Below are 26,413 nucleotides of genomic sequence, written 5' to 3'. Positions count from 1 at the left end.
TCTTCTCAACTTTTACCTTTGTGCGTTCATGGAACCCTGCACTGCACTCCCACTCCCTTCCAGGAGACATCGAAGATCTGGTCACCCTCTCCAGGACTGGGCAAAGCTCTCTTCATCCCTCCTGACCCACCAGGCCAGAAGGAGAGGCTGGCAAGCTCCTACCTCTTCGCTGCTCCTCCCAGACTCCTTCAGGACCATCACCCAGCAACTATTCACTCCCTCTCTCCAGCTATCACCCATAGGAAGGTCTTTATAATGACCTCACTGTCTGATCTGGGAAGTGAAACATTTACAAGCATTTGCTATGGACTTAGCTATGATCAGTGCTGGGAAATTAAAGATGGAAAAAGCACAGTTCATGACTGCAGACCCTTTCTCCTATCACCCACCCACTCCAGCACTTTGGGATTTCAACCCACAGGCTGACATTCCCTCAGGTCCCATCCATGCCTTACCCCTTCACTGGCTATCACCTGCATATCAGGATGGCCTCTCCAATCCAAGCCACCTCCCTTATCCAGAGGTCTACAATTCCCTGACTCCAACCTTCTCTCCTTTCCTCTCTCCCCATGCTCATGCCTCCCCAAACCTAGTCTTCCTCAAAGCAGTCCAGTCCCTTAACCCCTGCACTTTGACCTCACTAGGGTCACCCTGGCTTGCCTCCCACGTGTTGGCAGCTCCCCCTCAATTCCATTTGCTGCATCTTTATCCAGGCTAATTCAGAGTGGTTCACTCCCAACAGCTGGCCCTACTCCCTTTTCCTCCTATACCATTTCCACTTGATGTCAGTCCCCATAGATTCAATGAACTCTATGCAGGTAGTTTATCCATTTATCCAGCCCTAACCTCTCTTTTTGACCTCCTGTCTCCCATCTCCCAACTGGAAATGTTACACTCAGTATGTCCAAACCTCAGCTTATTAGTTTTTTGTCTTCCAAAACCTTCCTTTCTTCCTAACTTCTCGACTGCTGTTGAGGGCAACACCATCCTTCCTGTCACCCTGGCTTGAAACCTAGATGTCATCATGTCACCGCCCCCCCCATATCCGATCTACTGTCAAGTCCTGTCACTTCTACCTGGGTGGCTCCCTTCTCTTCTGTGACCCTGCTCCATTCCCATTCATGTCTTAACCCTGGTTTACCTGCACCATACATTTTCTGTGATTCTACTCCCATGTTACTTACTGAATGCCCCTGGAAACAGTCATGCAACTCTCCTAATTGAGTCCTCAGTGAATTAAGCTTATCCAAACTCAACTGGGCCCTAGTCACTGAATGGCAATCCTGATCCCACTCCATAGTGGCTTTTCCAAACCTTCTCTTCTCAAGCCTCCTACGGCACCTTCTCCTCCTTCCTTCTTGGTGAATGCCTAAGTTTCTGAAGGAGCAGTTCTTTATCCCCTATTCTGTACCTCCACTCCTCTCTATCATGCTGTTTTCTCCTCCTTTGTTCTAGTATGTAAAGAAGTCAAAGCCAACTCCCTCACTGATGCTCTTGATCCCAGACTCATTCCACAATAATCCCTGAACTGCAGCCAAACTGGTCTACTTGCTGCCTCCTGAATTCTGTATCCCATCCATCTCCCTCCTCCATACCTTTGTATTGGCTGTCCCCTATGCCTGAAGGCCCTCCTTCCTCAACTCTATCTTGGAGAATCCTGAGTTTCCTTCAAAACTCACCTCCTCTAGAGAATTGATTTAATTGCAATTAAATCAGTATTTATCAAGTGCCTATCATGCATGTACTAGGCCTCATGCTAAAAAGACACTGAAAATAGACAATGAAAAATGTCTATCCTCAAGAAGTTTATACTTTACTAAAGGGGAAAACATGGCCACGTATAAAACAGATTTCCAATTGACACAGCCCCATACTTGTTTACGTACCTCCTGGACAACGAGGCCTGTTCTGTGTCCTATCTTTGCATGCCCAGCATCTGACCTTGGGGTGGCAGGTGATAAATGAAGGGTGAATTGGAGCACCCTGCTCAACTCCCCACTGCTCCCAGTGGTTCCCTGACCTGGACATTCACAAAGGAGCGTCATCTCTTTCCAGTGACTTAGCTCAACAGTACCAGTATGAATGTGCTATAGCTACAACTCAACCTCAGAATGCCAGAGCTGGAAGAGACCTAGGAGATTAACTAGTTCTGGGGACTTCAAATCAGAGATCATACATCCACACCCAGGGAGTGTGGGGAATATTGGGTAATCAGATTATCCTACTGAGAGGCATGGTGCTGTAGTGGATGGACAGTTGGCCCCAAAGCCAGGATGACCTGAGTTCCAATCAGTCCTCTGACACACACTGGCTGGGTGACCTTGGGCAAGCCACAGTGCCTTATGAGTAAGTCTCTAAGATACAGCTTCTTAACCTGGACTCTGGGTTCTGTGGACAGATTGTAGGGAGTCTGGGAACTTGGGTGGGAAAAAAAATTTACATCTTTATTTTCACTAATTGAACCCCAAAACATTGAGATATGCCTAAAGACTAAGCTGTGGAGATGGTGCCAACCTGCATGAGTAGGTGTTTCCTCACCTGGGAATTTTCTATGTCAGTCCCTAGTACTCATCTGTCGAAACATCCCCAAACTCTGAACTGATTTCCACATCAGAGGAGAAGCCCTGGGAGAAGTCAAATTAGTGTCTTTATTTGATCTCTTCCGTGAATATATGCATGATAAAATGGAGAATTTCTTTCCTTTCATACAGAGTAAGGATCTAGCCTCAGGCACTTACTAGCTCTGTGACCCTAGGCAAGTCACTTAACCCCAATTGCCTCAAAAAAAAAAAAAAAAGGAAAAAACCAACCCCCAAATTACTGAATACGGCATTAGACAAAGAGGTCTGAGGCCCCCTGACCTAGCTGAGCCCTCTCCTCGTGCAAATGGGCCCAGGGAAGGGAAGAGACTTACTCAAGATTATACAGCATGTAAGCAGACCAGGGAGTTCCTTCTGGGCACTGCCTCCCACTCTGCTACAGACTTGCTCTTTCCTGAGGGAAGCAGCCAAACCATCGTAACAGGAGTTGAACCACAGTGGAGTCTCGAGCAAGAATTAATGAATAATGAACTCATTTGCCAGGAATTCAATCTGGGGCCTGCAGACCCATTTGGGCGCTCCACACTGATCAGATTAACTAGGTAATGGTCAAGTCTACACTTCATAGAGCTAAACACAAGTGTCCTAAGGAACTGACTTGGCTGGCTACAGTAGCATGAGACAAAGAACCAAGGCGAACCCCTACAATTCACCCATACTCTTTTTACAGACCTACAAACCATATCTTTGGTTGGATGTACTATAGAGCTGGACTGTTTGCATGTACCAGGTAGGCTAGTGTTCCTGGAGGGATGAGGGGAGAGGGAGGAGAGCAAGAGAGAGGCTGAAGATTTCTTAAAACTGCTATCTAGCAACAGAGAACACGGGGTGGAACATGGAGCTCGAGGGGTAACACCAGAGGCAGAGAGAGAGGAAGGAAGGAGTTATACTGGAAGCCAGCCTTCTCCTCTCAACCTCCCCCTGTCCCATAGCCTCAGCCATGGCTGGAAGCCTGTGGCCTGGAGGCCCATCAGACAAAAATGCTAAGGCTATGGAAGACAAATAGCCAATCTCTTTGCTACCAGAGCTGCTGTAGAGTCTTAAGACTTTCCATTTGCCTCTTGGTCCTGAAGAAATGGAAAACAAGGCTGTGGAGGGGGAAGGGAGAGTGGCAGTCAGGAGAAGCCAAGAAATTTACCCCTAGAGTGTGGTACCTCCCACCTAAACAATGCTAGACTTGGAAATCAGAACGGCTTCCAATACTCACTGGAGAAGACCAGGCACTAAGTCCCTTAGAGTCTCAGTTTCCTCATCTATCAAAGGGGTGATGACTCTTGTACTAACTACACTGCTATAATGCAAAGAATGCAATCAACGGGTCTGGGTTTGAAGACAAGTTCTACTCCTTACTAGCTGAGTGACGTTGGGTTTCACCTTCATAGTCTATAAAAGAAAGGTGTTGGATTAGCTCCCAAGTCTCAAACTCACAGGAAGGAACCAGATGAAAAAGTAATTGGGAAATGCCAACTGAAATCAATCCAAATCGAATAAAACCCAGACAATGTCAATTAGCGGTTATCTAAGTCAATATGACTTAGGGGATCAATTTCTAGTTAAACTTGACCCAACAGGATGAGATGATTGCTAAAGCCCCTGCCAGCTCTAATCTCCAAATCCTGGGGCCTGTCATAAAGAGAGCACCTTGGAAGGCTTAAAGCACTATATAAAGCCTGTGGCCATGCTTGGCCCCCTTTGAGGCCAGGCCCCAAAATGCTACCTCCTCCTTGAAGCCTCTGCTGAGTTCCTCCAGGTGAGGCTGATATCTTCCTCCTCCACTCTCACAGCATTTAATACTGTGAATTTAATAATTCCTTCATCTATATGTGTTATTAGAAACTGTCTTTGATTTTTGTACGATCTTCTCTCCACCCACAACTGGATCAAAAGACCAGCCCTTGTTAAATCTGAGTATAAAACACTATACTTTGTGTATGTGTTGGTGGAGAGGGAGGTGTTGCGGACCTGGAATTAACTGGGATAAAAAACTTTGCCAGTCCTGGAAGTTAGCTGCTTTATAACTTTACAAAGAGATTTACCTGAGGGCACCAGGAGGTTATAGGACTTGCCCATGGTTCCATAGCCAGCATGTGGCAGAGGCAGGAATTTAACCCAGATCTTTAGCTACTCTGCTACTCTACCTCACACTGCATGTGGTTGTGTTCTAGAAGCATTCTGAATGATAGGGGAAGCTGTAATCTTTGATTTCCCTGAGATCCAAGTCATAAAGTGGGCTCTTTTTTTTTTCAGGTTAAAGTCAGTCCTAGAAGCCAGAGATGAGAAATCTAGTCCTGACTCTGACATTGGTCAAAAGCAAGTCACTTCGTCTCTCTGGGCCTCAGTTTCCCCCTCTGTAAAATGAGGGGGGGAGGGTTGGACTTGATGGCCTCAGAGGTTCCTTATAGTTCTAGGTAAAGTAAGGCAAATCACTGTCCCTCTCTGGGCCTCAGTTTCCTCAAGTCAATAAAAAGTGTAAAGTGATAACCCCTGGGATCTCCCATGGGTAAGTCCATGATCTCCACAGCCTTTGTAATTCCTAGAAGTGTTCAGATCCAAGGTAGGCCTAGTCATCAGCAAGGGCTCCCAGCGCCTATCAGGAGAGGCCAGCCTGTTTGGCTGAAGGAGAGACAAACCGTAGCCAGGGCCCAGCCCACCCACATAAGGTGACCCTCACAGTTGTCCACTGGGGAGTTCATCAAATACCCAGCAATTCAGCTTCTCTGCATCTGCCAACATATGCACTATTTACTATGTGGGAAGGCCTCCAATTAGGGTCCTTAAAGGCCAGAGACCCTGCTTGGCCCAGGGTTCAAAGCTTGCCTCTCGCTAGCCCCAAGGGGTCTAAGTTCTCCTAGGGAGGGTGTCTACAGTATGCCCTCCCCTGGGAACTTTTCTCCCCTAGGGCTAGAGCTCTCAGGGTGAACTCATCTACTCTAACACAAAGCCAGATCAAAGAGAGAAGCCATAGAGCTAGCTGGCAAAGACCACAGATCTCGTCTGCTCCAACAGTCTTATTTCACAGATGAGGAAACAAAGGCCCAGAAGACAGAAAGGTAGTCCAAGGTCACTGAAGCAGGGAGTGACAGAGCCAGGAATCAAACCCAAGGCCTCCGGCTCCAGGAACCTGCTGGCCAACAGACCCTAGTATAGCCACAGCACCACACCAACCCCTACCCACCCCCTCAAAAAAAAATTTCATCCAATCTAAGCTCCCCTGCTTGAGGACTGATAAGATGAAGCTGCCAATTCTTGGTCAAGCTGCTGGAGTCTCTGAAGGGATAGACAGGCCTCTTCCTGCCCTTCAAAGTTACAAAACAGGCCCCTTCTAACAAGAAGGCATTCTGATAGGTTGCCAAGAGAAGATATGGGAAGGATGAGCATGGAAAAGAGATTGGTGGGGTGGAGGAGGGAGGACCAGGTCCTGTCTTGGTCTGCTTGACCCCAAAGGGCAGAACTAGGAACAAGGGCTAGAGGACTAGATGACCTTGCAGCTTGAAAAACATCTTCCTTGGAGGTTCCCACAAGTGCCAGGGGCTGCCTCTGGCCTTCAGACAAAGGCTGAAAGCCTACTTGTGGGGGTTATTAGAGAGAGGATGCTTGTTCCAGTTGTGGCTGGAAGGACACCAGGGCTCACTCCACTCAGATCACACAGCCTCTAGAGGATGGGGTTCCCCATTGACATTAGGCATACATACATGCATGCACGCACACACGCACACACGCGCACGCACACAGCACTGGTCCTAACTGTAGCCCCAGGGTTGGCCTCTAACTTGGTATATGACCTCAGTCCCTCTCCAGACCTATTTTGTCCTCTGTGAAAAACCCTTGGCTGCCTCCCTCCCAGGGAGGCCACAGGGAGCCAAAAAGACAGATCTGAAAGAGGCCCTAACCAGAAAGTGTTATAGAGGACATCAACTTGCCATCAGTTTCCTCTCTCCCTCAAAGAATCACAGTGAACCCAGAAGGGAAAGCACCCTCCCCAGTATGTGCCATAGGTAATAGAAGCAGGGGGCCAGGCAGAGGTCCTTGCAAGAGAGGTTTTCCCCTAACTTCCAGAAAGTTTTTCTTACAACAGGCCTGGGGAGATAACAATGGGGCAGATGTGTGCTCCCACCAGTATAAGGGTTTCCCTCCACCAACACAGGTCAGTACCTTCTCATTCCTGAGACATGAAGGGTGCTGACCACAGGCTCACCCAGTGAGGATACATCAAGGGCAGCACATGAACCCAGGGCTTCCACGGTCGGCTCCTAGCCATCCTAGCACACAAATACTCTCCTCAATAAAGAATATTCCCATTTTACAGTCTGGGAGACAGGTTCAGAAGTTAGGGGCCTGGCCCAGGGTTATACAAGCTTCAAGAGCCAAGGCTGAAACCCAGATCTCCTGCCCTCTGGTCCAACTCTTACTATTGGGCCTGTTACCTTAGGCCCTTCATAGCCCACTTAAAGTTCCCTCCTTAAACCACCCCTAGCACTATTTAGGGGGGTTGGGGGTAGAATAGATAAAAAGGACAGAGAACCTGTCCCCAACTATTCTCTGAGGAGAGGACCAGGGGAAAGGGCAAGCTGAAGGTCATGTCCTTCTTCAGGCCTCTGAGAACACTCCCTTGGAAGGTTGGGCACTTCTGAGTTCCATAGCTCTTACCCTCTAGGGCTTATAGGATCAGAGACTAGGCCAGTACTTCTCACAATGTGGTCTGGGAGTCCCTGGGGGTCCCTGAGACCTTTTCAGGTGGTCAAAGAGATCAAAACTATTTTTATAATAATACTGAGACATTTCCATTTCTAACATGGTAAAAACTGAGAGATCTACCCCACAGAAACAAAAGCTCTTGGGGGAGGGTCCTCATTAACTTTTAAGAGTGAAAAGGAGATCTTGAGACCACGAAGTTTGAACACTGGTAAGCTAGCCAATTCCCTCTGACAGAGAGGGATACTGAGGCACAAGGTCCTAGGCCAGGACTACACTACATCCAGCTACTTCTCAGGGACCTTCATTCCCATTCATGTATGTTGGGGGTGAGTGGGATGAATGGGTGATTTCATAAGCTTTCCCCCTGCAACTTATGATCTTAAGAGTTGCCTGAGGGCATTAAGAGATAAAATGACTTGCCCAGGGTCTCCCAACTAGGCTGTGTCAGAGGCAAAACTGGAACCCAGGTCTTTCTGCCTCTGAGGCTGGCTCTCTAACCACCAGTCCACATGACCTCAATGATACCACAGTCAACGATGGGATCTAACTACTACTAAGCAAGGGGTGTTTAAGTACCCACCTAAACTCCCCCAAACCACCTCCCACCTCCAACATTCTTTAATCTGACTCCCATTTTTATAGATGAGGAAATTGAGGCTCTGAAAGGTCTTGCCTAAAGTCAGATGGTCTCCACATGGAGAGAACTAGACTATTAGAGGTTGGTGATGCTAATTCCTTCAGTTTAAAGAAAGGGAAATGGGGGCTCAGAGAGATAGGTCCCACAGCTAAGAATTTTGCTGTAGGGCTGCCGGGACTCAAACCCAGGGCCTTCTGACTCAGAAATGAGTGTCCCGGGCCTGGCTAAGGAGGAAGAGGAAGGGTGGGAAGGGGTGAGTCACCATCACAGCCTCAGAACCCATCCCCCACTCCCTAGGGAGCCACTTGGAGTGACTAGCAGTCACAGGAAGTCCAGAAGCCGGCCTCATTACCTCAGCACAGCTTCAGCCCCAAAGAAAGGCTCAAAAGCACCAAATTAGTCCAAGGCCAAAGTAGAGCCTTGGAGAAACTCCCAGGGGAGTCTTGTGAGGATGCGAAGGCCCTCCCTTTCTCTCTAGCCAGCCCCATCCTACCTAGCTCTCTCCAGCCAAGGGCAACACAGACAGAAGTGACTCAGCCAGAGGCACAGGGCATTAGGAAGGGAAGGGCAGAGATTTCAGGCCTAGCTAAAAGGAGCTTTAGGAGGAAGGCCTGTGGCCTGTGTTGGGGTTTGGGGGACCGGGAAGGGATGGTATGGGGTGTAGAAAGGAAGTCAGCTGCTTCTCTAGGCCTCAAGTCTGCCTTCTTTGGCTAGGTCCCCTTTCTTTTTTCCAGGCTCCCCTGTAGCATAGAGACTCTCAGGGGTTAGAGCCGGAAAGACCATTGAGAGCTAATCAAATACCTTTTACAGAAGGGGACACTGAGGTCCAGGAAAAAGAAATGACTTGCCCATGGTCTTACAAAGCTGGGATTCAAACCCAGGTCTTTGGACTCCAAATTTGGAGCTCTTCCCATGATACCATATGAACAGAAGTTCCAGCAGGAAAGGGGAATGACTGAGGAACAGTGAATTAATATTCAGAATGAAGCAGGAGACCCAGAGGTTGACCCAAAATAGCCAGCAATAGTAGTCTGCAGGCTGGAATGCCCTGGCTAAACCCCACCCCAGATTGTCAAGCCAAAGAGCTGGACCTCCCCATCACTTCCCCAAATGGCTTCTTTTCCTCCCCCACCCCTGCCCTGTGACTTTGGGAGTCATTGCCAGTCTCTGGGCCCCAGGTTCACCATCCAAGCTTCCTTCTATGCTTTTAGTTCCAAGGATTCTCATGGGATAGTAGGATATGGCAGCTCCAAAGCAGACCTTGTTTAAGCAAAGGTGGATAGCTAGTGAGTTTCCAAGGGGGCTGGGTCCACAGCCACTGGGAAAGTTGTCAAGAACATTGGTTCTGAAGACAGATGACTTGGGTTCAAACCCCACTTGTGTGATCTTGGGCAAGTCATTTCCCTTCCTAGGGCCTCAGTTTACTCCTCTGTAAAATGAGAGGATTGAACTCAATGATCTCTGAAGGCGCTTTCAGATCTAAGGCTGGGATCTTCTGCGTGACCTTAGGTGAGTCTCTTCTCCTTAGACCTCAGTTTCCTCCTCTATAAGATAAGGGGGTTGGTCTCTGAGAGCCTTTCCAACTCTAAAGCTAGCAATCCTGTGAAGGGGTTGGGAGGAGACAGACAAAAAACTTGCCAGTGGCCATCTAGGGGGAAGAATGAATGCCAATTTTCCTAACAGGAAAATGCCACTCCTACTTTTGTGGTAGGAAAATCCTCAAGTCTAAGTCCAAAAACCTGGGTTGGAGTCTGTATCTCCCTGTCTCCCACCACATCAACTACTTACTAGCTGTGAGTCATGTCTCTGGGGCTTGGATTCCTTGTCTCTAAAATGGCCCTACTATCTGCTCTACCTGGGTCAGAAGTAGAAGGATCAAATGTAATTCTGTGGGGAAAAAGGCTTTCTAAGCCCAATACAAATGTGAGGGATTTCTGCTATTTCCCAGAATCCCTTGCCAGCTCTAAGCCTATGATCTCGTGAAGCCCTGAGAGCAGTTCCTCAAAACCTTATCAGAGCTGGCATCACAAGGAAAGCCACAGCATCCTGGGGAAAAAAATGTAAAAGGGAGAAGGTCCTGGCCTCTCAGAGCCAGCCCCAGCTTGAGGTAGCCGGTGCTCCATCAGTTTCAGGTGGCTTGGGAGGACTTAGGCTGGAGGCCTTGAATGCGGAAAGGCACAGGATGGCAGATGTCACAATGAACAAGGGGTCCTAACCTGGGTTAGGTGGGAGAGATTCCAGAGGCCCTGTGAATTTGGATGAGAAAGGGAAAAAAAGGACATCTTTATTTTTCACTAACTTCTAACTAGAATCTAGCATTTCCTTCAATCATATTTTTAAAAACACCATTCTGTGAAGAGGGTCATTGGTTTTACCACCAAACTGAGGTTCCCCTCCTCCACCAAAAATGGTTAAGAATCCCAGATTCTTTGGTTGCTCTTTGCCTCATCTTCCCTCTCCCCACAAAGCCATACCCCTGCCCACTTGTGACCTGGCAGGATTAGCTCTGAGACCAATTAAAGTGTGCAGAACATGTTGACAGTGATGAGCTAGCAGGATGAGCACAAAGAGAAAGAGAGATAGTGAAGAAAAGCCCAGGGGGAGGGCTGAAGTAACTGAAACTGAACCCTGTTCTTCCTTCCCACTGCAGATTGGGCAAACAAACCTAGGGGAGAAAAAACAAACTAAAGATGAGAGAATGGGGAAAAGCACTCGATTTCCAGGCCACACACATGGCTGAGTAGGAGACCTTGGACAAGTCATTCCTTTTTCTGCCAAAGGTGTTTGCCTGGCTCTCCCTGGTCCCTCCAGCTCTAACCCCTAAGGGTCTCTATGCAGGAGAAGGGAATGGGAATCTAGTCAAATAAGGCAGATTGAAGGGTTAGAGAGCCAGGAAAAGGCCTAGGACTGAACAGAGCCTGGAGGAAGCCTTCAGTCACTGGTTTCCTCTGGCAGCTGGCCCAGGGCCAAGAGGCAAGCTCCCAACCCGCCTACCCAACAATGCCAGCAAACATCTGTGCTGCAGTGGAGAGGCGGGAATTAACTCAGCCAGGGCCCTCCCTGCTGAGACAACTGTGCCTCTGGCATCCCAGGACCCAAATTCGAATCCTATTTCAAGTATTCAATCAGGTTTAATTAATTCAACTATTTATCTAAATAAATGATATAATAAAGTAATTAATTAAATTAAAATTTTGCTTTTTTCTCCTCACCCCTCGAGACACAGGGCCCTACCATGGCATTTGTTAATTGCCTGACTGATCTAAGGACCCTTGCAGCCTCCAAATCTCCCACATTTCTGATATACAAGTGATTCAGAAGTATGACCTCTCTGAATACCAAACCAGACCCTAACATCTACAGATCACAATTACCAGACACCTCTGAGAGGGGCCCCGGAAAATTGGGCTTCCTTTCCATGACCAATCCATGTGTGTTCATCATCCCCATATTCCTGATGAGGAAACAGTAAGTGAATAAGGAAATGTCTCTCTGGGCTCTCCTCAGGTTAACTGCCATATGATTTATGAACTCTAAAGGGGACCAGGGTTGGCTAAAAGCCAGGAGATTGGTAGATACCCTGCATTCCCTTTGTAGGACACATTACTTACTAATAAACCCTCCAACCATTTCACTTGGCTGTCGTGGTCATAATCAACATTTATTAAGCACCTACTAAGTGTTGGGATACAAAGGAGGCAAAAGACAGTCCCTACCCTCCAAGAAGCTTATAAGCTCTACTGTGGTTGGACCAGTCAAGGCCCAGGGTTCTGGTCCCAGCTCCACTGTGTATCCTCAAGTAAACCATTTCCCTTTTCTGAGACAGAGGCTGGCTGAGTTCCTTCGGACTCTGCCCTGCGCTACAATTCTAGGTCCTTTCCTCCAGGTCTGACATTCAGTAAATTCTCCCAATCCACACTCTTGCCTCACCTACAAATCAGTCCCTTCAAGGATCTTTCTGAAAGGCTTAATGTGAGGGGGAAAAACCAAGGAAGGCTTATCTCAATTATCCTCAGGGAAGGTAGCCAGGCTCAGGGAACACCTAGGTATTTGCGGTAGAAGATGGAAAATCAGGAAGGAAATGTTGACACAGGCCTTCCTCCTTTCTAACCCCTCCCTCCCAAGCCACTGAAATTAGAACAGGTCAGAGCTACAGGAGCCTTCCGACCTTTTGTCTAGACTTCATGTTGACAGATGAGAGAACAGAGCCTAGCTGGTCAGTGGTTTTCCCAGGATTACAAACAGCCATGGCGACTCCCATTCATTCCTGTCCTTTCCCCTTCCTCCTTTCCATGAGGGTCCGTGGTTCCCTTTGCACCCAGCTGCGTACAGGTCTGACCCCAGGGTCTAGGGCCTGAACACCTGGGAACACATGAGCTTATCTGGAAGTGATGGCAACCAATGCATGACTGGGAATTCTGTCCAAGCCCCCAAATCACAGAAGCTGCTGGAGAAAATGCCTCAGCCACTGAGGAACAGAGCAGTGCCCTCTGGGGATAAGACAGATCCCACCACAACTGGTCTAAGGAAGAGCCATGTGCAGATCTGGCTTTAAGGAACACCCAGTCTCTTCTCCCATTTCCAGGCTGGACACCCATCAGGGCCCACTGTGGGCCCCTGCTGAGAAAGTCACGCCAGCCTGGATGTACAAACACACAGACACATACCCCTCACCTGGAAGACGAGGAATCGGCTCCCCATACCACAAGGAGAGTGGCACATTGGAGCCCAGGGGCTCACTTCTGGGGGGTCACAGATGCAGCCCCTGGCTAGCGTATTTCAGAATCAGCTGTGGAAGCTGAGGCAGGAGGGCTCCTGGCTGCTGACTCCACGGCAGGGTCTAGAAAGAACCAGCCAGGCACCTTCCTTTTCATTTCTGAGCTGCTCCGTGGTCTCCCTCGCCATTTGGAAAGCTCAGGCTTTTACTTACCGCCATTTAATTCACCTGGAAGAGACTGCACTTACCTGACAGTCAGCTGAGCCACTTTCTGATCTTCTTCCCTACCAGGTGTCCAATGCCTAGCCAAATCCTGTCCTCCCCTTCCCCCCAGTGACCACCCTTTCCTCTGAGCCATGTCACTTAGAGTGAGGCAGGGCGCCACAAGATTATTGTTCAAAATCAAACACTATAAAATCTGGGCCCCCTTTTCACCATTCTCTGCGTAATTATCTCCATTTTACAGATAAGAAAACTGAGGATCAGAAAAGGGAAGAAACTTACCTAGAGGCACACAGAAGGTGGCAGAACAGGGATAGTTTCCCATATCTTACAACTTAAGACCAACTGCTTCAAGTGTTGGATCCCCCAGCCTCCAGGTTAGCTTGCTGAAGAGGCAGGGACCATGTTTTCAACCTTGGTTTCCCCAATTCTAATTATTATAGGACCACAGAGGCCATGGGGTCCAACCTTCTCATTTTACAGGTGAGGAAATGAAGGATCTCAGATATATTCCTGACTCCAATTCCAGCATTCTCTGCACCAGGCCACACTGCCTGTGGCCTGGCCTTCAGCAGGAGCTCCACAAATGTTGGCTGGCATGCCCTGCTCCCATCTTCCCTGGCCCCCACAGCACAGCAGGGCAGCCTGGCCCACAGTAATAACTATATGACCAGGTTCCCACCATTGCTGTGGGGATCTTCACCTTCAGCCTCCCTCTTGCTGTCTGCCCGGCCCAGATGGGCGCAGTGAACGACCAAGCGAGTTCAAGAGCTCAGCACAGTCTCACAAAATGGGGCCGAAAGAGCTCGCCCTGCCTTCCCAAACCCGCTGACACCCCAAGCAGTCAGGCCTGAGCAACAGGACAAGGGGAGACTGGATGAGGACTTGTTGGGGAGGCTTTGGGGGGGTGTGTTCAGGAGAGGGCCGGCTTAGATGACCGTTAAGGACCCTTTCCAACTCTGATGATATGAATACATATTTATAGCTCAGCGCTCAAAAGTCCAACTGGGAGGGAGAAGTGTGTGTGTAAAAAGGGGGAGGGGGGTGGGGAGGAAGAAGGGCGGGAAGTCATTACAAGTCTTCAGAAGAACTGAGTCATCCGCCAAGGCCTAAAACCCCTAGGCTGACTTCCCACTGCCATGTGGCTGGGGCCATCTTATCTTATTGGCAGGGCAGGAAAGGAAAATCTACCAGGATATCAATCTGAGGCCTGGGGGGGGTGGGGGGAGAAGAGTCTAAGGGTTGACTACGTCATGAAGACAGTGAAGAGTGACCGTGGCAATCAGGATACCTGGGGGTCAAATCTCAACCTCCCCAATACCACTGTTCCAGAGAGAGAGAGAGAGAGAGAGAGAGAGAGAGAGAGAGAGAGAGAGAGAGAGAGAGAGAGAGAGAGACAGAGACAGAGACAGAGACAGAGACAGAGAGAGAGACAGAGAGCGCGTGCGCATGTGTTAGCTGATTTTTTTTCCTTTCCTTTTCATTTTGTGTTCTTTCCTTTTCATTTTTTGGCTCACTGAAGACCGGAGGGGAGAGGGGTATTTTTGGAATTGAAGGTGATAGAAAAACAAAAGCTAGCAATAATCTTAATTTTTTCTTTTTGCACTCAGCAAAAGGGTGGATAAGTGATTTCTAGTCCACCTTCTTCCACCCTGTAATCCCCACCCATACCCCTTAATCAATCAGAAGCCACTTACCTCCTTTAAGGTACCATATCAGGAGGGAGTGGGGGGTGGAGGGGGAGACTTGGACCCCAGCTCCATGTGGGACAGAAACTGAAGCTAATATTACTTACCCACAAGGCTACTCTCCTCAGAACGACTCTGTAGATTATGTATGCGATAAACCCCATCCATGCTCCTGTCCAGTCCCACCCCCCCCAAAAAAAGAAGGAAAAAAAATAGAGAACTTAGGTCTATGGCTCTCAAAAACCTTGGAGTCCAAAGGAAAAGGGCAGAGGCCAGTGTGATGTGGTCTTCAAATGAGTTTTCTGTTACTAAGACCCCATGACCCCAGAGACTTTACTTAGCCATTCCACCTCCCTCCCCACCCCCAGCTCTCAGCTACACTCTCCCAAGGCCCCGAAATCACTTCATTTGGTGTCTGACCCTGGCAGGAAGCTTTTCCCTATTGCCAGCCTGGAGCTGGCAATATTACCATCTCCCCTGTCCCCTGTCTCTTCCTGTTTAGGCCTAACTGAAAATGGAGAACACTCAGTCCTTAATTCTCCCTAGACTTCAAAGGCTTGAAGACTCTGAGGCGTGGGGCTCTTGATACCCCTAGCCAGATGGCTGATTTTTTGGTGTTCCCTCAATGCCTGTGATTTCATGGGTATAGAGTCCTAGGTGAGGAATTCTGTTTACTGCTGCAGGTCTTTGCCTTCAGGGCAGATTTCTCATCCTAGAGTTGCCTGGGCCTGGATGAAAAAGATGAAGTGACTGGTCCAGGGTCTCACTGTCAGTATGGGTCAGGGACAGAATCTGAAATCTGGTGTCCCTATTGACTCTACCAGGATACCTCATCAAGACCTCAACAGTGATTGTGTCTAATCTACTCATTTCCTAGCAAAGAAAAAAAAAGTGTATTTAGGCACTTACTGCCCCCCCAAAAAATAGATAAACCAAATCAGGACTCCAGACTATGAAGGAAACCAAGGCAACACCCCCCAACAAAAACTAGCCAGGACTACGTATCTGGCCCTTACCAAATCTAAGTCTCAAAGGTCCAGGCGATGGGCCGGGAGAAGGAAAAGCTCCAGGAGGAGGGAAATTCCCTTCCTTTCCCTCTCTGCATCCTCTTCCTACTCCCCCCATCCCAAGTCCTGACCTGACCCTCCGTCCTAGGCCTGCTCCTTTACCACAAATTAGAACTTGAAATCAAAAGCCAGGTTTTTTGGCTCCATCGAGCATGAAATGGGCAGAGATAAGCAGGGAACTGAAGCAGCAAAGGACAAAACCAGCCCCTCACTGGGACTGCCCACGTAGTCGGCACAGGGAGACTCGGAACCCCTGGCTTTGGAAGGAGATGGGAGGAGGAGGAGGGGAGGTACTTTTTACAGCTCCACTTATCTGTACAAAGCCAGATGGACCACTGAGGCCATTTCCAAATGAAAGAGCAGCCAACCTGAAAAGAACACAAAATCCTAGGGCCAGAAAGGGCCTCCAAGATCAGCAGATCCAACCCACACACCTTGGGGTGGGAAACCAAGGCCTCATCACCCAGGGAGTCAGGTGGGACAGGGAGTGAGGCCCTGCTAAATCCAGGGTTCTACCCCGTGCCCTCCAGACACAGCCCACGCAGCTCCAGTGCCCTTCCAGAGTACCAGCAGGGCTAGACCAAGGGTTAAGAAAAGGCTTCTGGGATTTGGCCTTTTGGCTTCAGTAGGACTAAGGCTGGTCAGGTGATCCCCTTATTTCTCTGCCTACCCCCCCTTAATTGTGCCTTACATTTGTTCACAAAAAGGGTCCCACGGACCTTGGCGCTTAAGAAGATAAAAGGATACCCAGAAGAAAAGAGGATCATGGAATTTTCAAGAAGGAATGATGCTCAGAGATCATCCGTGCCACAGATGAGGGAGTTATGGCCCCCAAAGAGGAACTCACATAGCTAGGAATGGCAGTTAGTTCCAGACTATCTGCATCCTTTGCTCTCTCAGAAGCGCCCCCAAGGATGGGGAGCGGGGGAACAATTACTGTTAACAGCTCCCAAGGTCTACAAAGGATCTTCAGGGCTCTTATCTCAGAGTTGTGGGTGGTAGGTCTGGTTGGCATTATTAGCCCCACTTTTCAGATGAGGGAACTGAGGCACAGAGAGCTGATGTGACTCTTGAAACCTTAAGACCCCTAGTCCTGGAGTCTTTCCATATGCCTCTGGCATTCTGTTATTATCACTTCCCTCCACAAACTGGTTCATTTTTATCTTTGGGCCTGCTGGTCTGCAAGTCTTTAAAGGGCTTTGCAAAAACAAACAAACAAAAAAAAACGCCCCAAAACCAAAACCCAATGATCCTAACTAAAAGGGCAGAATTTGGGGTGCCTGTTTCTAAGGGCCAGAGTATTATAACAATTAAAAACAAGGCCTTTCCAAGTGGCCCCTGTATAGAATCTTAAGGCCTTCCCATCAGGAAAGGATGGGGGGTGGGAGGGAGAAAAGGGAAGGAGCAGAGGGAGGGGGAAAGGAGAGGAAAGAGAAGAAAGAGAGGGGAGATGAGGAGGGGGAGAAGGGGGGAGGAGAGGGACAGTAGGAGGGGAGGAGAGGGAGAGGGAGGGGGAGGAGACAGGAAGAATGAGGGAGAAGGGGATGAGGAAGGGAAATGGGGGAAAGGAAAGGAGAGGTAGAAAGGGGGAACAAAGGATGAAATTTTTGACTACCTTCCTCAAGATTCTTTGGCTTTTAAATACAAGAATACAAGGGAAACTGTTGGATTTTTTGGGGGGAAGGGGGTGGCTTTTGTTTTTTAAATAGTTGCCAAATCAACCAGGAAGTATGGAAGGTGACAGATCGAGGGTAACCTCCAGGCAGAGGCAGACCTGAAAACAGAAGGCCAGATGGGACAGTTCCAAGGCCCTAGGTTGGAGTCAACCAACCCACAAGCCTGTCTTGGGGGTCTCCAGAGCAGCTTCTCTCCAAATACCCAGATCAAATGCCACCTTTTCTACCAGAAACCTTTCTGGATTCTCCCACTTGTTAATGCTGCCCTAACCCCTGTTTACCTTAATAAATAAATAAACAAATATAAAATTTTATATTTCCTTATTCAACTGCCACATTACTTCTCCTGGTAGAATGTAAACTTGAAGGCAGAAAGCAGTATGTCATTTTTTTTTTTTTTATCTCCAAAACCAGCTATAGTGTCTGGCATACAGAAGGCACTTAATAAACACTTGGGGAATTAAACTGAAAGACAGTGATTTCCCCTTCCCCATCATTATCAGCACCACCAGCCTCCTCCCTCCTCTGCTCAGAAATATTCTAGAAATAGCCAGAAGCTCCTCTATCTTTGAGATGTTCATAGCTAGAGAGTAAGAAGTGGCCTTGGGCGTGCCTCTGGATTCCCAGCACTAGAGCAGAGAGGACTTGACAGGAAGCACCTTGTTCTGCAGTGAGTGACATCTGCAGACAGCTCACACTCCCATCATTCACCATTCTGCCCTGGGAATCTCCCCGCCCCCCAACTCTGCTCAGAGAGAGAAAATGGGCTTTTTCTTTGGGGGGAGGAGGGAGGGAAAGGAGGGAGGAAGGCATCACCAGAGAGCATGCTGGCCATTCTGATGTGATTTAAGGATGTTACTAAAGCCAGCAGTAAGCAGCCCCACCTTAGCCTTTGCCACTGCAGCCAGCCCTTGATGGAAGTGACAGAATGATCAATTTCACCAAGCCAGTAAGACTCTGAGCTACCCCTAGAACCAATGGGCATTCATTTGCTGAGATGCCCGAGGGCCAACCAAATTGAGCCTCAAGAGATGCGCCCTCCTGTTCCACCCAAACTGAAACCCCACCCACTGCACAGCCCCCACTTAACCATCCCTTGCCCCTAAGCTGTTCTGGCCTAGCTGGAAAATACAGAATGTCAGAGCAGAGAGATTTTAGAAGCAGCCAGTCCTATCTACTCATTTTATGGATGCAGATGAAGGGACTTATCTAAGGTCCCAAAGAAAGTGAGCATCAAAGAGAGGATTTGAAAGCCAGAGCTAGTATTTTCTCCACTGAGCCAAATTACTATGTTATCTCCTTTGTTTTCCCCTTATGAGGGAAGTGGAGGTAGCAGGACATAGCAGAAAAGTTTGATCTCAGAGGACCTAGCTAAATCTTGGCTTTGTCAGCCAAGTGACCTTGGGCACGTCATTTCCCACCCCTAAGTCTGTTTCCTCCTCACTCAGAGGAAATCAAGCTTTCCCTGTCTCCCAGGGCTGCTGTGAGGCTAAAAGATGTAGCCCGTAGTCCCTTTGACCATCTGTTGTAGAAAGGGGTAACAATTACCTACCACCTACCAATTTCCTATCCATGTGGCAACTCAGATTTTTTTTTTTAAATGTTCACAATTGAGACTAACAAAGGCCATTGAGAGAGATAACCTAGAGTCATCTCTCCATCCTTCGGAGTTCCCCCAACTATGTCAGGAAAAACCCCACCTTAAAAGCCTACGGGCTCTTGGAACCAAGATAGAGGACTGAGAGTGTGTGTGTGTGTGTGTGTGTGTGTGTGTGTGTGTGTGTGTGTGAGAGAGAGAGAGAGAGAGAGTGTGTGTGTGTGTGTGTTTTAAATTCTGTTCTCAAAGCTACTGTCTACTCAATGTAAGGAGAGGAAGAGGGTATGAAAATGTCCTTGCTTGAAATCAGAATCCAAACAATAATGAACGCAGAATTCCTTAAAGTATCAGCCTGAGGAAAGCTATGGTGTTTTCTTACCACTGAGGTTCGGGGAAGCAAAGAAATGCTAAGGCTGGGTGAGGCCGGAAGTCAGCCACCAAAAGCCTATTCGAATTTCACACCCCCACCCACCCACATGCTCTCCACGCTCCAGGTCTCAGATCGTCAGCAATCACCCAAGTGTTTGGTGTGCAGGGCACAACACTGGATGGATGAAAGACCACAGACCCCACTAACATGGCATTGGGGGTGGGAGAAACCAAACCAGTGCAGCTATGAGCATAATAAAAAAAAAAATGATAGTAAAGGGGGGGGGGGGCAGGAAGCAGAGATAGGTAGCACTGAAGTTGGGTTTTAAAGGATGGGTGTGAGGTCAACAGGTGAATAGGAGGAGGGAAAGTATTTAAAGCATGAAAAATATTAAGAGCAAGAGCCCAAGGAGGAAAGGCAAGGGCTGGGTTGGGGAAGACCCAGTAAACCATCTTGGCTGTGCTTTAGTAGTAATCAGCCCTAGACTGTGGGGCTGGAAACAGCACAGCCTGGGTCTGGTACTTGGGTTAGGACTGTACCTTGGGAGGTGCCCTGCTCCACCCTGCCCCCCAAGCAGGGGAATCATCCAGACAGGTGGGGAAGAGGTGACTTGCATAATGTATGTAGGGCTTACTCACACATACCCCAGGCATGCAGCCATAGTTCCCCCCCCTCCCCTCCTTCTCCCCCAGGCCCCACTCCTTAGAAGACTCATCTCACAACTGCATGGTCAGGGTGAGATCAGATGCTAGAGCCTCTCCAAAAAAGGTGGGGCTCCTTTGAGACGAGCCAGCCCCCAGAACTACAGCCACCTACTCCCCAGAGGTTCTCCCCTACCCAATCAAAGTGGGGCTTTAAAGATGGGGCTGGGAGGGGGTGTTTATTAATACTAATGTTTATTTTTTTGTTTTTCGAAGTAAGGGTGAGAAAAGAGGAGAGAGTCATTTCAAGGAGGGTGGCAGGGCAGTACGCAAGCTAGGGGACTCGTGGAGTCCTAGAAAGAGCTCTGGACTTGGGAATCAGGAGACCTGGGTTCAGATTTTGTATGACCTTGGGCAATTCATTTCTTTTTCTGCGTACCTCCGTTTTCTCATCTCTCAAATGAAGAGAGCACCTCGTGAACGTTAGAAATCGAGAAAGAGGCAGCGTGGTACAGTAGACAGAGGGATCAATTTGGGGGTTGAGACCCCAAATGGAAACCTGGCTATTTCACAAGTGACTCAGTCCCTCTGGGCCTCATTTTCCTCAGTTTCCCCCCTCCCACAAAATAAGGAGGTGCCCTGAACCACGCTTTCGCCCGGGCTCCCAGGCTGAGGTGCCCTCCCGCCATCCCTCCCCCAAACTTCGGAAGCCCACGCCCCCGACCGCGGGCGGGCACCAAGCGGACGCCTGTTGAATGCCGAACGCCTCCCGCGATCGCGAGGAGCGGGCCGAGGGAGCTGGGACCGTGGGAAGCGGTACTAGAGCGCCGAGGATGCCGGCTGCGCAGGGCGGGGCATCCCCCTCCCCGCCTCGGCCCGGCCTCGACCACGGGCGGGGAGTGGGGGGGGGGGGGGGGGGGGGCGGCGGCCGGAACTCCGAGCCTGGCCCGCCCCCAGCCACACTCCCTCGAGGGCCACACTACTCGAGGGCCCCCCCCCCCCCCCGCTCCCGCCAGCCCCGGCCCGCATGCTCCGGCCCCAGGGCGTCGGGGACACGGAGCCCCACCCCGGGGGGCGACCGCCCAGGAGCCCTGAGACCCCCGGCGCCCCCCGCCTCGGGCTCCACGATGGTACGCCCCCAGCTCCCCCTCCCCTCGGGCCGCTGTGACGGGCACGCGCCCCAGCGGCCACGCGCCCGCGGCTCGTTCCCGCACTCACCGTCTTGGGCATGGTGGCGGGCGAGTTGGCGAAGTTTCGCGGCAGGCGGTGAAGACAGGCGGCGGCCGCGGCTCAAGCTCGTGGGGTCCGGGGCTGGCTGCGTCCCTAGAGGCAGAGAGGCTGCTGCTCAGCTTCCTGCTAACGGATCTGACTCTGCAAACCCCACCCAGGAAAGAGCCGCCCCGGGCGCGCCGGCCGCTCCTTTATGTGGCTCGGACTCCCCCCGCCCCTCCAAAGCCCCACCCCTCCCCGGCCACGCCCCCGCGGGCCCCCCGCCCCCGCCCGCCCTCGGGCTTCTCCCCGACGAGGGCCCCGCCCTTCCTCCCTCCAACCCCCAGCGCATCCCCTGGGCTGCCGCCGCCGCCCGCCCTGGCAACCTGTGGCCCCCATTCCCTTCTCCCTTCCTCCTCCTCCTTGGCCCGGAGCCCCAGAGCCTCCGTCTAGCGTCCTGCTCTTCTTTCTTCCCCTGATCAGCCGCCCTCGGGCTCTGCCACCCCACCCCACCCCACCCCAGTCTGGCTGCTCTCCCGTGTTGGAAGATGCTCCATCTGCCATCCCCGTACCTTTGCACAGGCCATCCCCCGTGCCTCTAATCCAATGCACTCTACCCCCCCTCCCACCCCAACCCCCCCCAAGGCTAGCGGGACCAGAGCACCGGAGCTGGATGTGGGATCGGGCCCAAATCTCATCCCGGCCACTTAGCACCAGGGAGACATTTAGCAAGGCGGCCTTCCTCCTCAGTTTCCCCATCTGTAAAAAGAGGGCCTCCCAGAGGGCAGAGAATAAGCATCCATTTATGTGTGTACAAATATTATCTCATGTGAACCTCACAAGAACCCCGGGAGGGAGATGCCGTTCTGATATCCATTTTACAAGGGCCCCTCCCAACTCCCAACTTTAGATTTCGGGTTGCATGATGCCTCACAGAATCCCAAGTTTTCTTCAAAGTACAGCTGATCCTTATTTTCAGTTGCTAATCCCCCCCATTACCTCATTTATATTTTGTATAAACATATATATATATATATATATACATACACACGATGTTTCACTGATAAATGTAAGCACCTTGGGGGAGGGGGTATAGACTGACTCTTGTCATATGATAGGTGCTTAAGATATGCCTGTTGATTGACATTTCCAGTTCTCCACAATCTGTCTCCTTCCTCTTTCCAGTCTTCTTACACTTTACCCCTCCTCCAAACGCTCAGTAATTCAACTACACTTGTGATTTCTCTTCCCTGACAGCCCCCCCCCCCCCATCTCTGTGACTTGCACTGTCTGTCCCCCATGTCTGGAATGTGTCCCTCCTAACCTCCCCTTCTCAGTTTCCCTGGCTTCCTTCATGACGCAGCTGAAAGCCTAGCTTCCTTCTGTTTGGGAAGCTTTTCCAGGTCCCCACCACCACCACCAACACCAAGTGCCTTCCTTTGAGATTACTTTTCATTTTGATTGTGCACATCTTGAAGGTATTGGGGTTTGTTTTTTTGCCTTTCTTTGCATACCCAGCACTGCCTGGCACATAGTAAATAGTTAATAAATGGTTGTTGACCCACTGACTGATTCTGAGCATATCATTCAACCACTCCAAGCCTCAGTTTCCTCATCTGTAAAATGAAAATGGTAACAACACACACTTCAAGCCACAAAGGGTTATTATTGGAAGGAAAATGCTTTGTAAACCTTGAAGTGCCCTTGAAATGTGAGATTAGACAATCATCTACCTATCAGAAGAATGGCATACTGTATTAGGCGGAATGAAACAATCCCACTTCTGACACACCTCTTTGTGACCCTTTTCAAGTCACTTAATGTCTCAGTGCCCCTGGTTGCAGAGAAGCTGCTGATCTTCATCAGTAGAAGGGATTTCCTCACCAGGGAGGTCCTTAGGTTGATGAAAATCCAGGTGTGGATCAAAAAGACAAAACCAATCTTAGAGACGGGAGGGGTAAACTGAGCTTCAGAATGGGGAAGGGACTTGGTAATAATGAAAAAAGTGGAAGGAGCACTGGACCCCAAATTGGGACTGGTATACACTAATTCCAGCTCTGCTAATTCCTGTGGGACCACAGGCTACTCACCAATCTCTCACTCAGATTCCCCCCACTATACAATGAAGTGGTTGGACTAAATTGTCCTGAAGGTCTATTCCAGTTCTGACATTTTCTGTTGGTTAGGAAGATCCTACTCTACCTTCGGTGGAGGACCTTCATTTTCAGTGGGGGAGGGGGAAACCTCTTGAATCATTTATTAACAAGCATTTTGTGTTAAGTATTAGGGATACAAAAAAAAATAGGTAAAGGTAAAAGACAGTCCCTGCTCTCAAGAAGCTCTCAGTGGAGGAGACAATATGCAAACAACTATGTACAAACAAAATCAATGAGAAGGCACTAGCTGACTTCATGGAGAAGGTGGGATTGTAGCTAAGAACTGAAAGAACCCAGGGAACTAGGAGTCAGAGATGAGGAGAGAGAGAGGATTCATGGAAGGGGAGACAGTCAGGGAAAATGTGCAGAATCAGAGATGGTAGACCTTGTATGAGCAACAGCAAGGAGACCAGTGGCCCTGGATCATGGGAGTGGGGGTGGGAGTAAGGTATAAGAAGAATGGGGGAGGCGCATAACAGGGTATGAAATGAAAAGCTTTGAATGCCAGAGTATTTTATATATGATCCTGGAGGTGGTAAGGAGCCACTGGAGTTTATTGAGTAGAGAGGTGACAGTCAGACGTGGACTTTAGGAAGGTCAATTTGACAGCTGAGTGGAGGATCCAAGGAAGTGGGGAGAGCCTTGCAGCAGGCAACCCTACCAGCAGCTACTGCCATGGTGGGGAGAGCCTTGCAGTAGGCAGCCTTACCAACAGCTACTTCAATAGTCCAGGTGGGAGATGATGAGGGTCTACAACAGGGTAGTGGCAGCTCAGAGGAGTGAAGGGGGCATATAAAAGAAATATTATGAAAATAGAAACAAGATTTAACACTGATTGGATGTGGGGGTGTGAGAGTGAGGAGGGGAGGATGACAGATTCTGAGCCTGGGAACTTTGAGGATGCTGAATTCTCCCCATCTTAATGGGCACAACTGAAAGAGTTGAGAAAGTGGACTCTATGCCAAGAAAGTGGTCTTAAACATACAGTCAAGACTCTCTATTCTTTCTCCAAATGAAGTCATTTACTTCCTGGCCTTACTTTCCCCACATGTAAAATGGGGTCCAAACTTTTTGGAAAAAAGAAAAAAAAAACAACTGGACAGAAATTATATACCCTTGATTGTAGAACAGCTGAACGTGTGTTGATGACATGTGAATGTGCTGGAATATTAATGCACCATAAGAAAGGTTGATCATGAGGAATTCCCAGATGCCTGGGAATGCTTGTACAAAGAAAGCAGATGGAGACAACAGTATACATACACAATCACTATAGTGATGTAAATGAAAACAACACTAAAAGTCAGCTGAACTCTAATGAAAAGAAACAGCCGATACAGCAGGATACAATGGACAACAGAGAACTGAACTTGGAAATCCTGGGAGTGAGTGGGAATCCCTGATCTTTGGACATATCATTTCCCCTCTGGCCTTCAGTATCCCTATCTGTAAAATAGACTAAATGATTCGGAAGGTCCACTCTGGCGATCTGTCCACCACCTTGTGAAACACACCCTTTGGGAACGTTGGCTGCTGAACATTGTAGAAACGTTTAGATAATGCTACTGTATAATTTACCTTTGCTTGCCTTTTTCTTTGTGAGAAAAACCCAAAGGGTTAGAAGGGAGTGATATTGGGAAATCTCTATGTTAAAAAAAAAAATTAGATTGAAGGGCAGCATTTGCAACCTGATTCCCTAATTCATAATATGTTGCCTTTGAAAAAAGAGACTTAATACAAAGTATCCTCAAGCTATATAGTACGAAATAATGATGGAACTACATCGAAAATTAACAGTAGCATCCACTCCCAACCCCACTCATGGATACTGTTCTTTCTTCCCAGAGGTTCAAGAGATGGCTGGAGTTAAGCTTCATGGCTGGGCTCAGGCTATGGTTAAATTCTGTCCCACTGGGACAGGGTGTGTGTTGGGGGGGGGGGGTGGCAAACATACCTTGGCTTTCCCCAAATCATTAGTCACAGAACAGTAGACACCTGGGAAAGTGTAGAGCCCTGAGCCCCTCTATAGCAAATCTCTTTCCCCACCCTCCAATGGATTTGGATTCAGAGAATCTGGGTTTGAATCCACTTTCTGCTACATACTAGCTCTGTGACCTTGGGCAGGACAGTCACCCTCCCTGGGTCTCAGTTTCTTCCTCTGTTAAATGAGGGAGTTGGACCAGATGGTCTCTAAGGGTTCTGTGAGTTGTAGAACTAGGAATCAGAACTGGATCACAGTTCCTGAATCACAGAAGGCCAAGGTCACTGAAATCCAGGCCCCGAGTTTGAAGAATGATCATTCTTACTTACATAGAGCATTAAGCTTTAAGGAAAGTACTGTTCTGGAGACGATCCTGTGAGGTACGTAGGGAGTGCAAGGTTTACTTTCCCCAATTTGCAGATTGGGAAACTGAGGCTCAGAAAGGTCAGGTAAGATGCTTATGGAAGATAGAGTACTGGACTTGGACTCAGACCTGATTTCAAATCCTGCCTCGTGTACTCATTACCTGTGTGAGCTCTCGCAGCCTCAGTTTCCTCATCTGTAAAATATAATACTAGCACCTATTTCACAGGGTTTTTGTGAGGATCAAATGAGATAATATCTACAAAATGCTTGGTAAACCTTAGATCTATGAAGCAGACATTAGCCTGCATCATTATTTGTGAGCATCAGAGATGAGATGTGATCTTCTAGTACATCTTTCTTTAGATTCTCTGAAGTCCCTGTAAAGGAGGACACCATGTTTCCCCATGTTCCTTCTTCCCTCCTCAGTCTCTGCCTCTTCTCTCCAGCCCGCCGATCAGCATGCCCATCTCCATGAACCCTCCAGCCCTGCCCATTTTCCCTTTTGGTCAGAACAGGCCCTCAGGCCAATCTCTGCTTAATGGGCCAGAGACGAAATTCCTCTCTTCCCTCCGTGTGTGTGTGTGTGTGTGTGTGTGTGTGTGTGTGTGTGTGTGTGAGAGAGAGAGAGAGAGAGAGAGAGAGAGAGAGAGAGAGAGAGAGAGAGAGAGAGAGAGAGAAAGGGTTAGTAGTGGGGGAGATTCTGGAGGGAGAATGCCAGAAGGACAGTGGGAGGAGACGAGCCAACAAAGGAGGAGACCCTACTATGGGGAAGGCAGCTAGAGGGGGCCTGA

The 26,413-nt window shown here is 49.1% G+C and overlaps 1 protein-coding gene across 2 annotated transcripts in view; it reads right to left on the bottom strand.

Moving 5' to 3' along the window:
* The window catches only part of MSN (moesin), a 99,584-nt gene that overhangs the window by 55,502 nt on the left and 17,669 nt on the right, over nucleotides 1–26,413 (bottom strand). Inside the window, exon 2 of one of the 2 annotated variants that reach the window (XM_072626104.1) lies at nucleotides 21,129–21,233. In XM_072626104.1, coding sequence (XP_072482205.1) covers nucleotides 21,129–21,140 — 12 coding nt within the window. In that variant the 5' untranslated portion in view covers nucleotides 21,141–21,233. Of the gene's footprint in view, nucleotides 1–21,128; nucleotides 21,370–26,413 lie in introns of those variants that run through there. The other variant, XM_072626103.1, reaches the window with a different exon arrangement.

This window comes from Notamacropus eugenii, chromosome X (genome assembly GCF_028372415.1).
Source record: "Notamacropus eugenii isolate mMacEug1 chromosome X, mMacEug1.pri_v2, whole genome shotgun sequence".
Taxonomy (NCBI): domain Eukaryota; kingdom Metazoa; phylum Chordata; class Mammalia; order Diprotodontia; family Macropodidae; genus Notamacropus; species Notamacropus eugenii.
The sequence above is the reverse complement of the archived record's forward strand: the minus strand, read 5'-3'. Positions and strand labels throughout refer to the sequence as shown.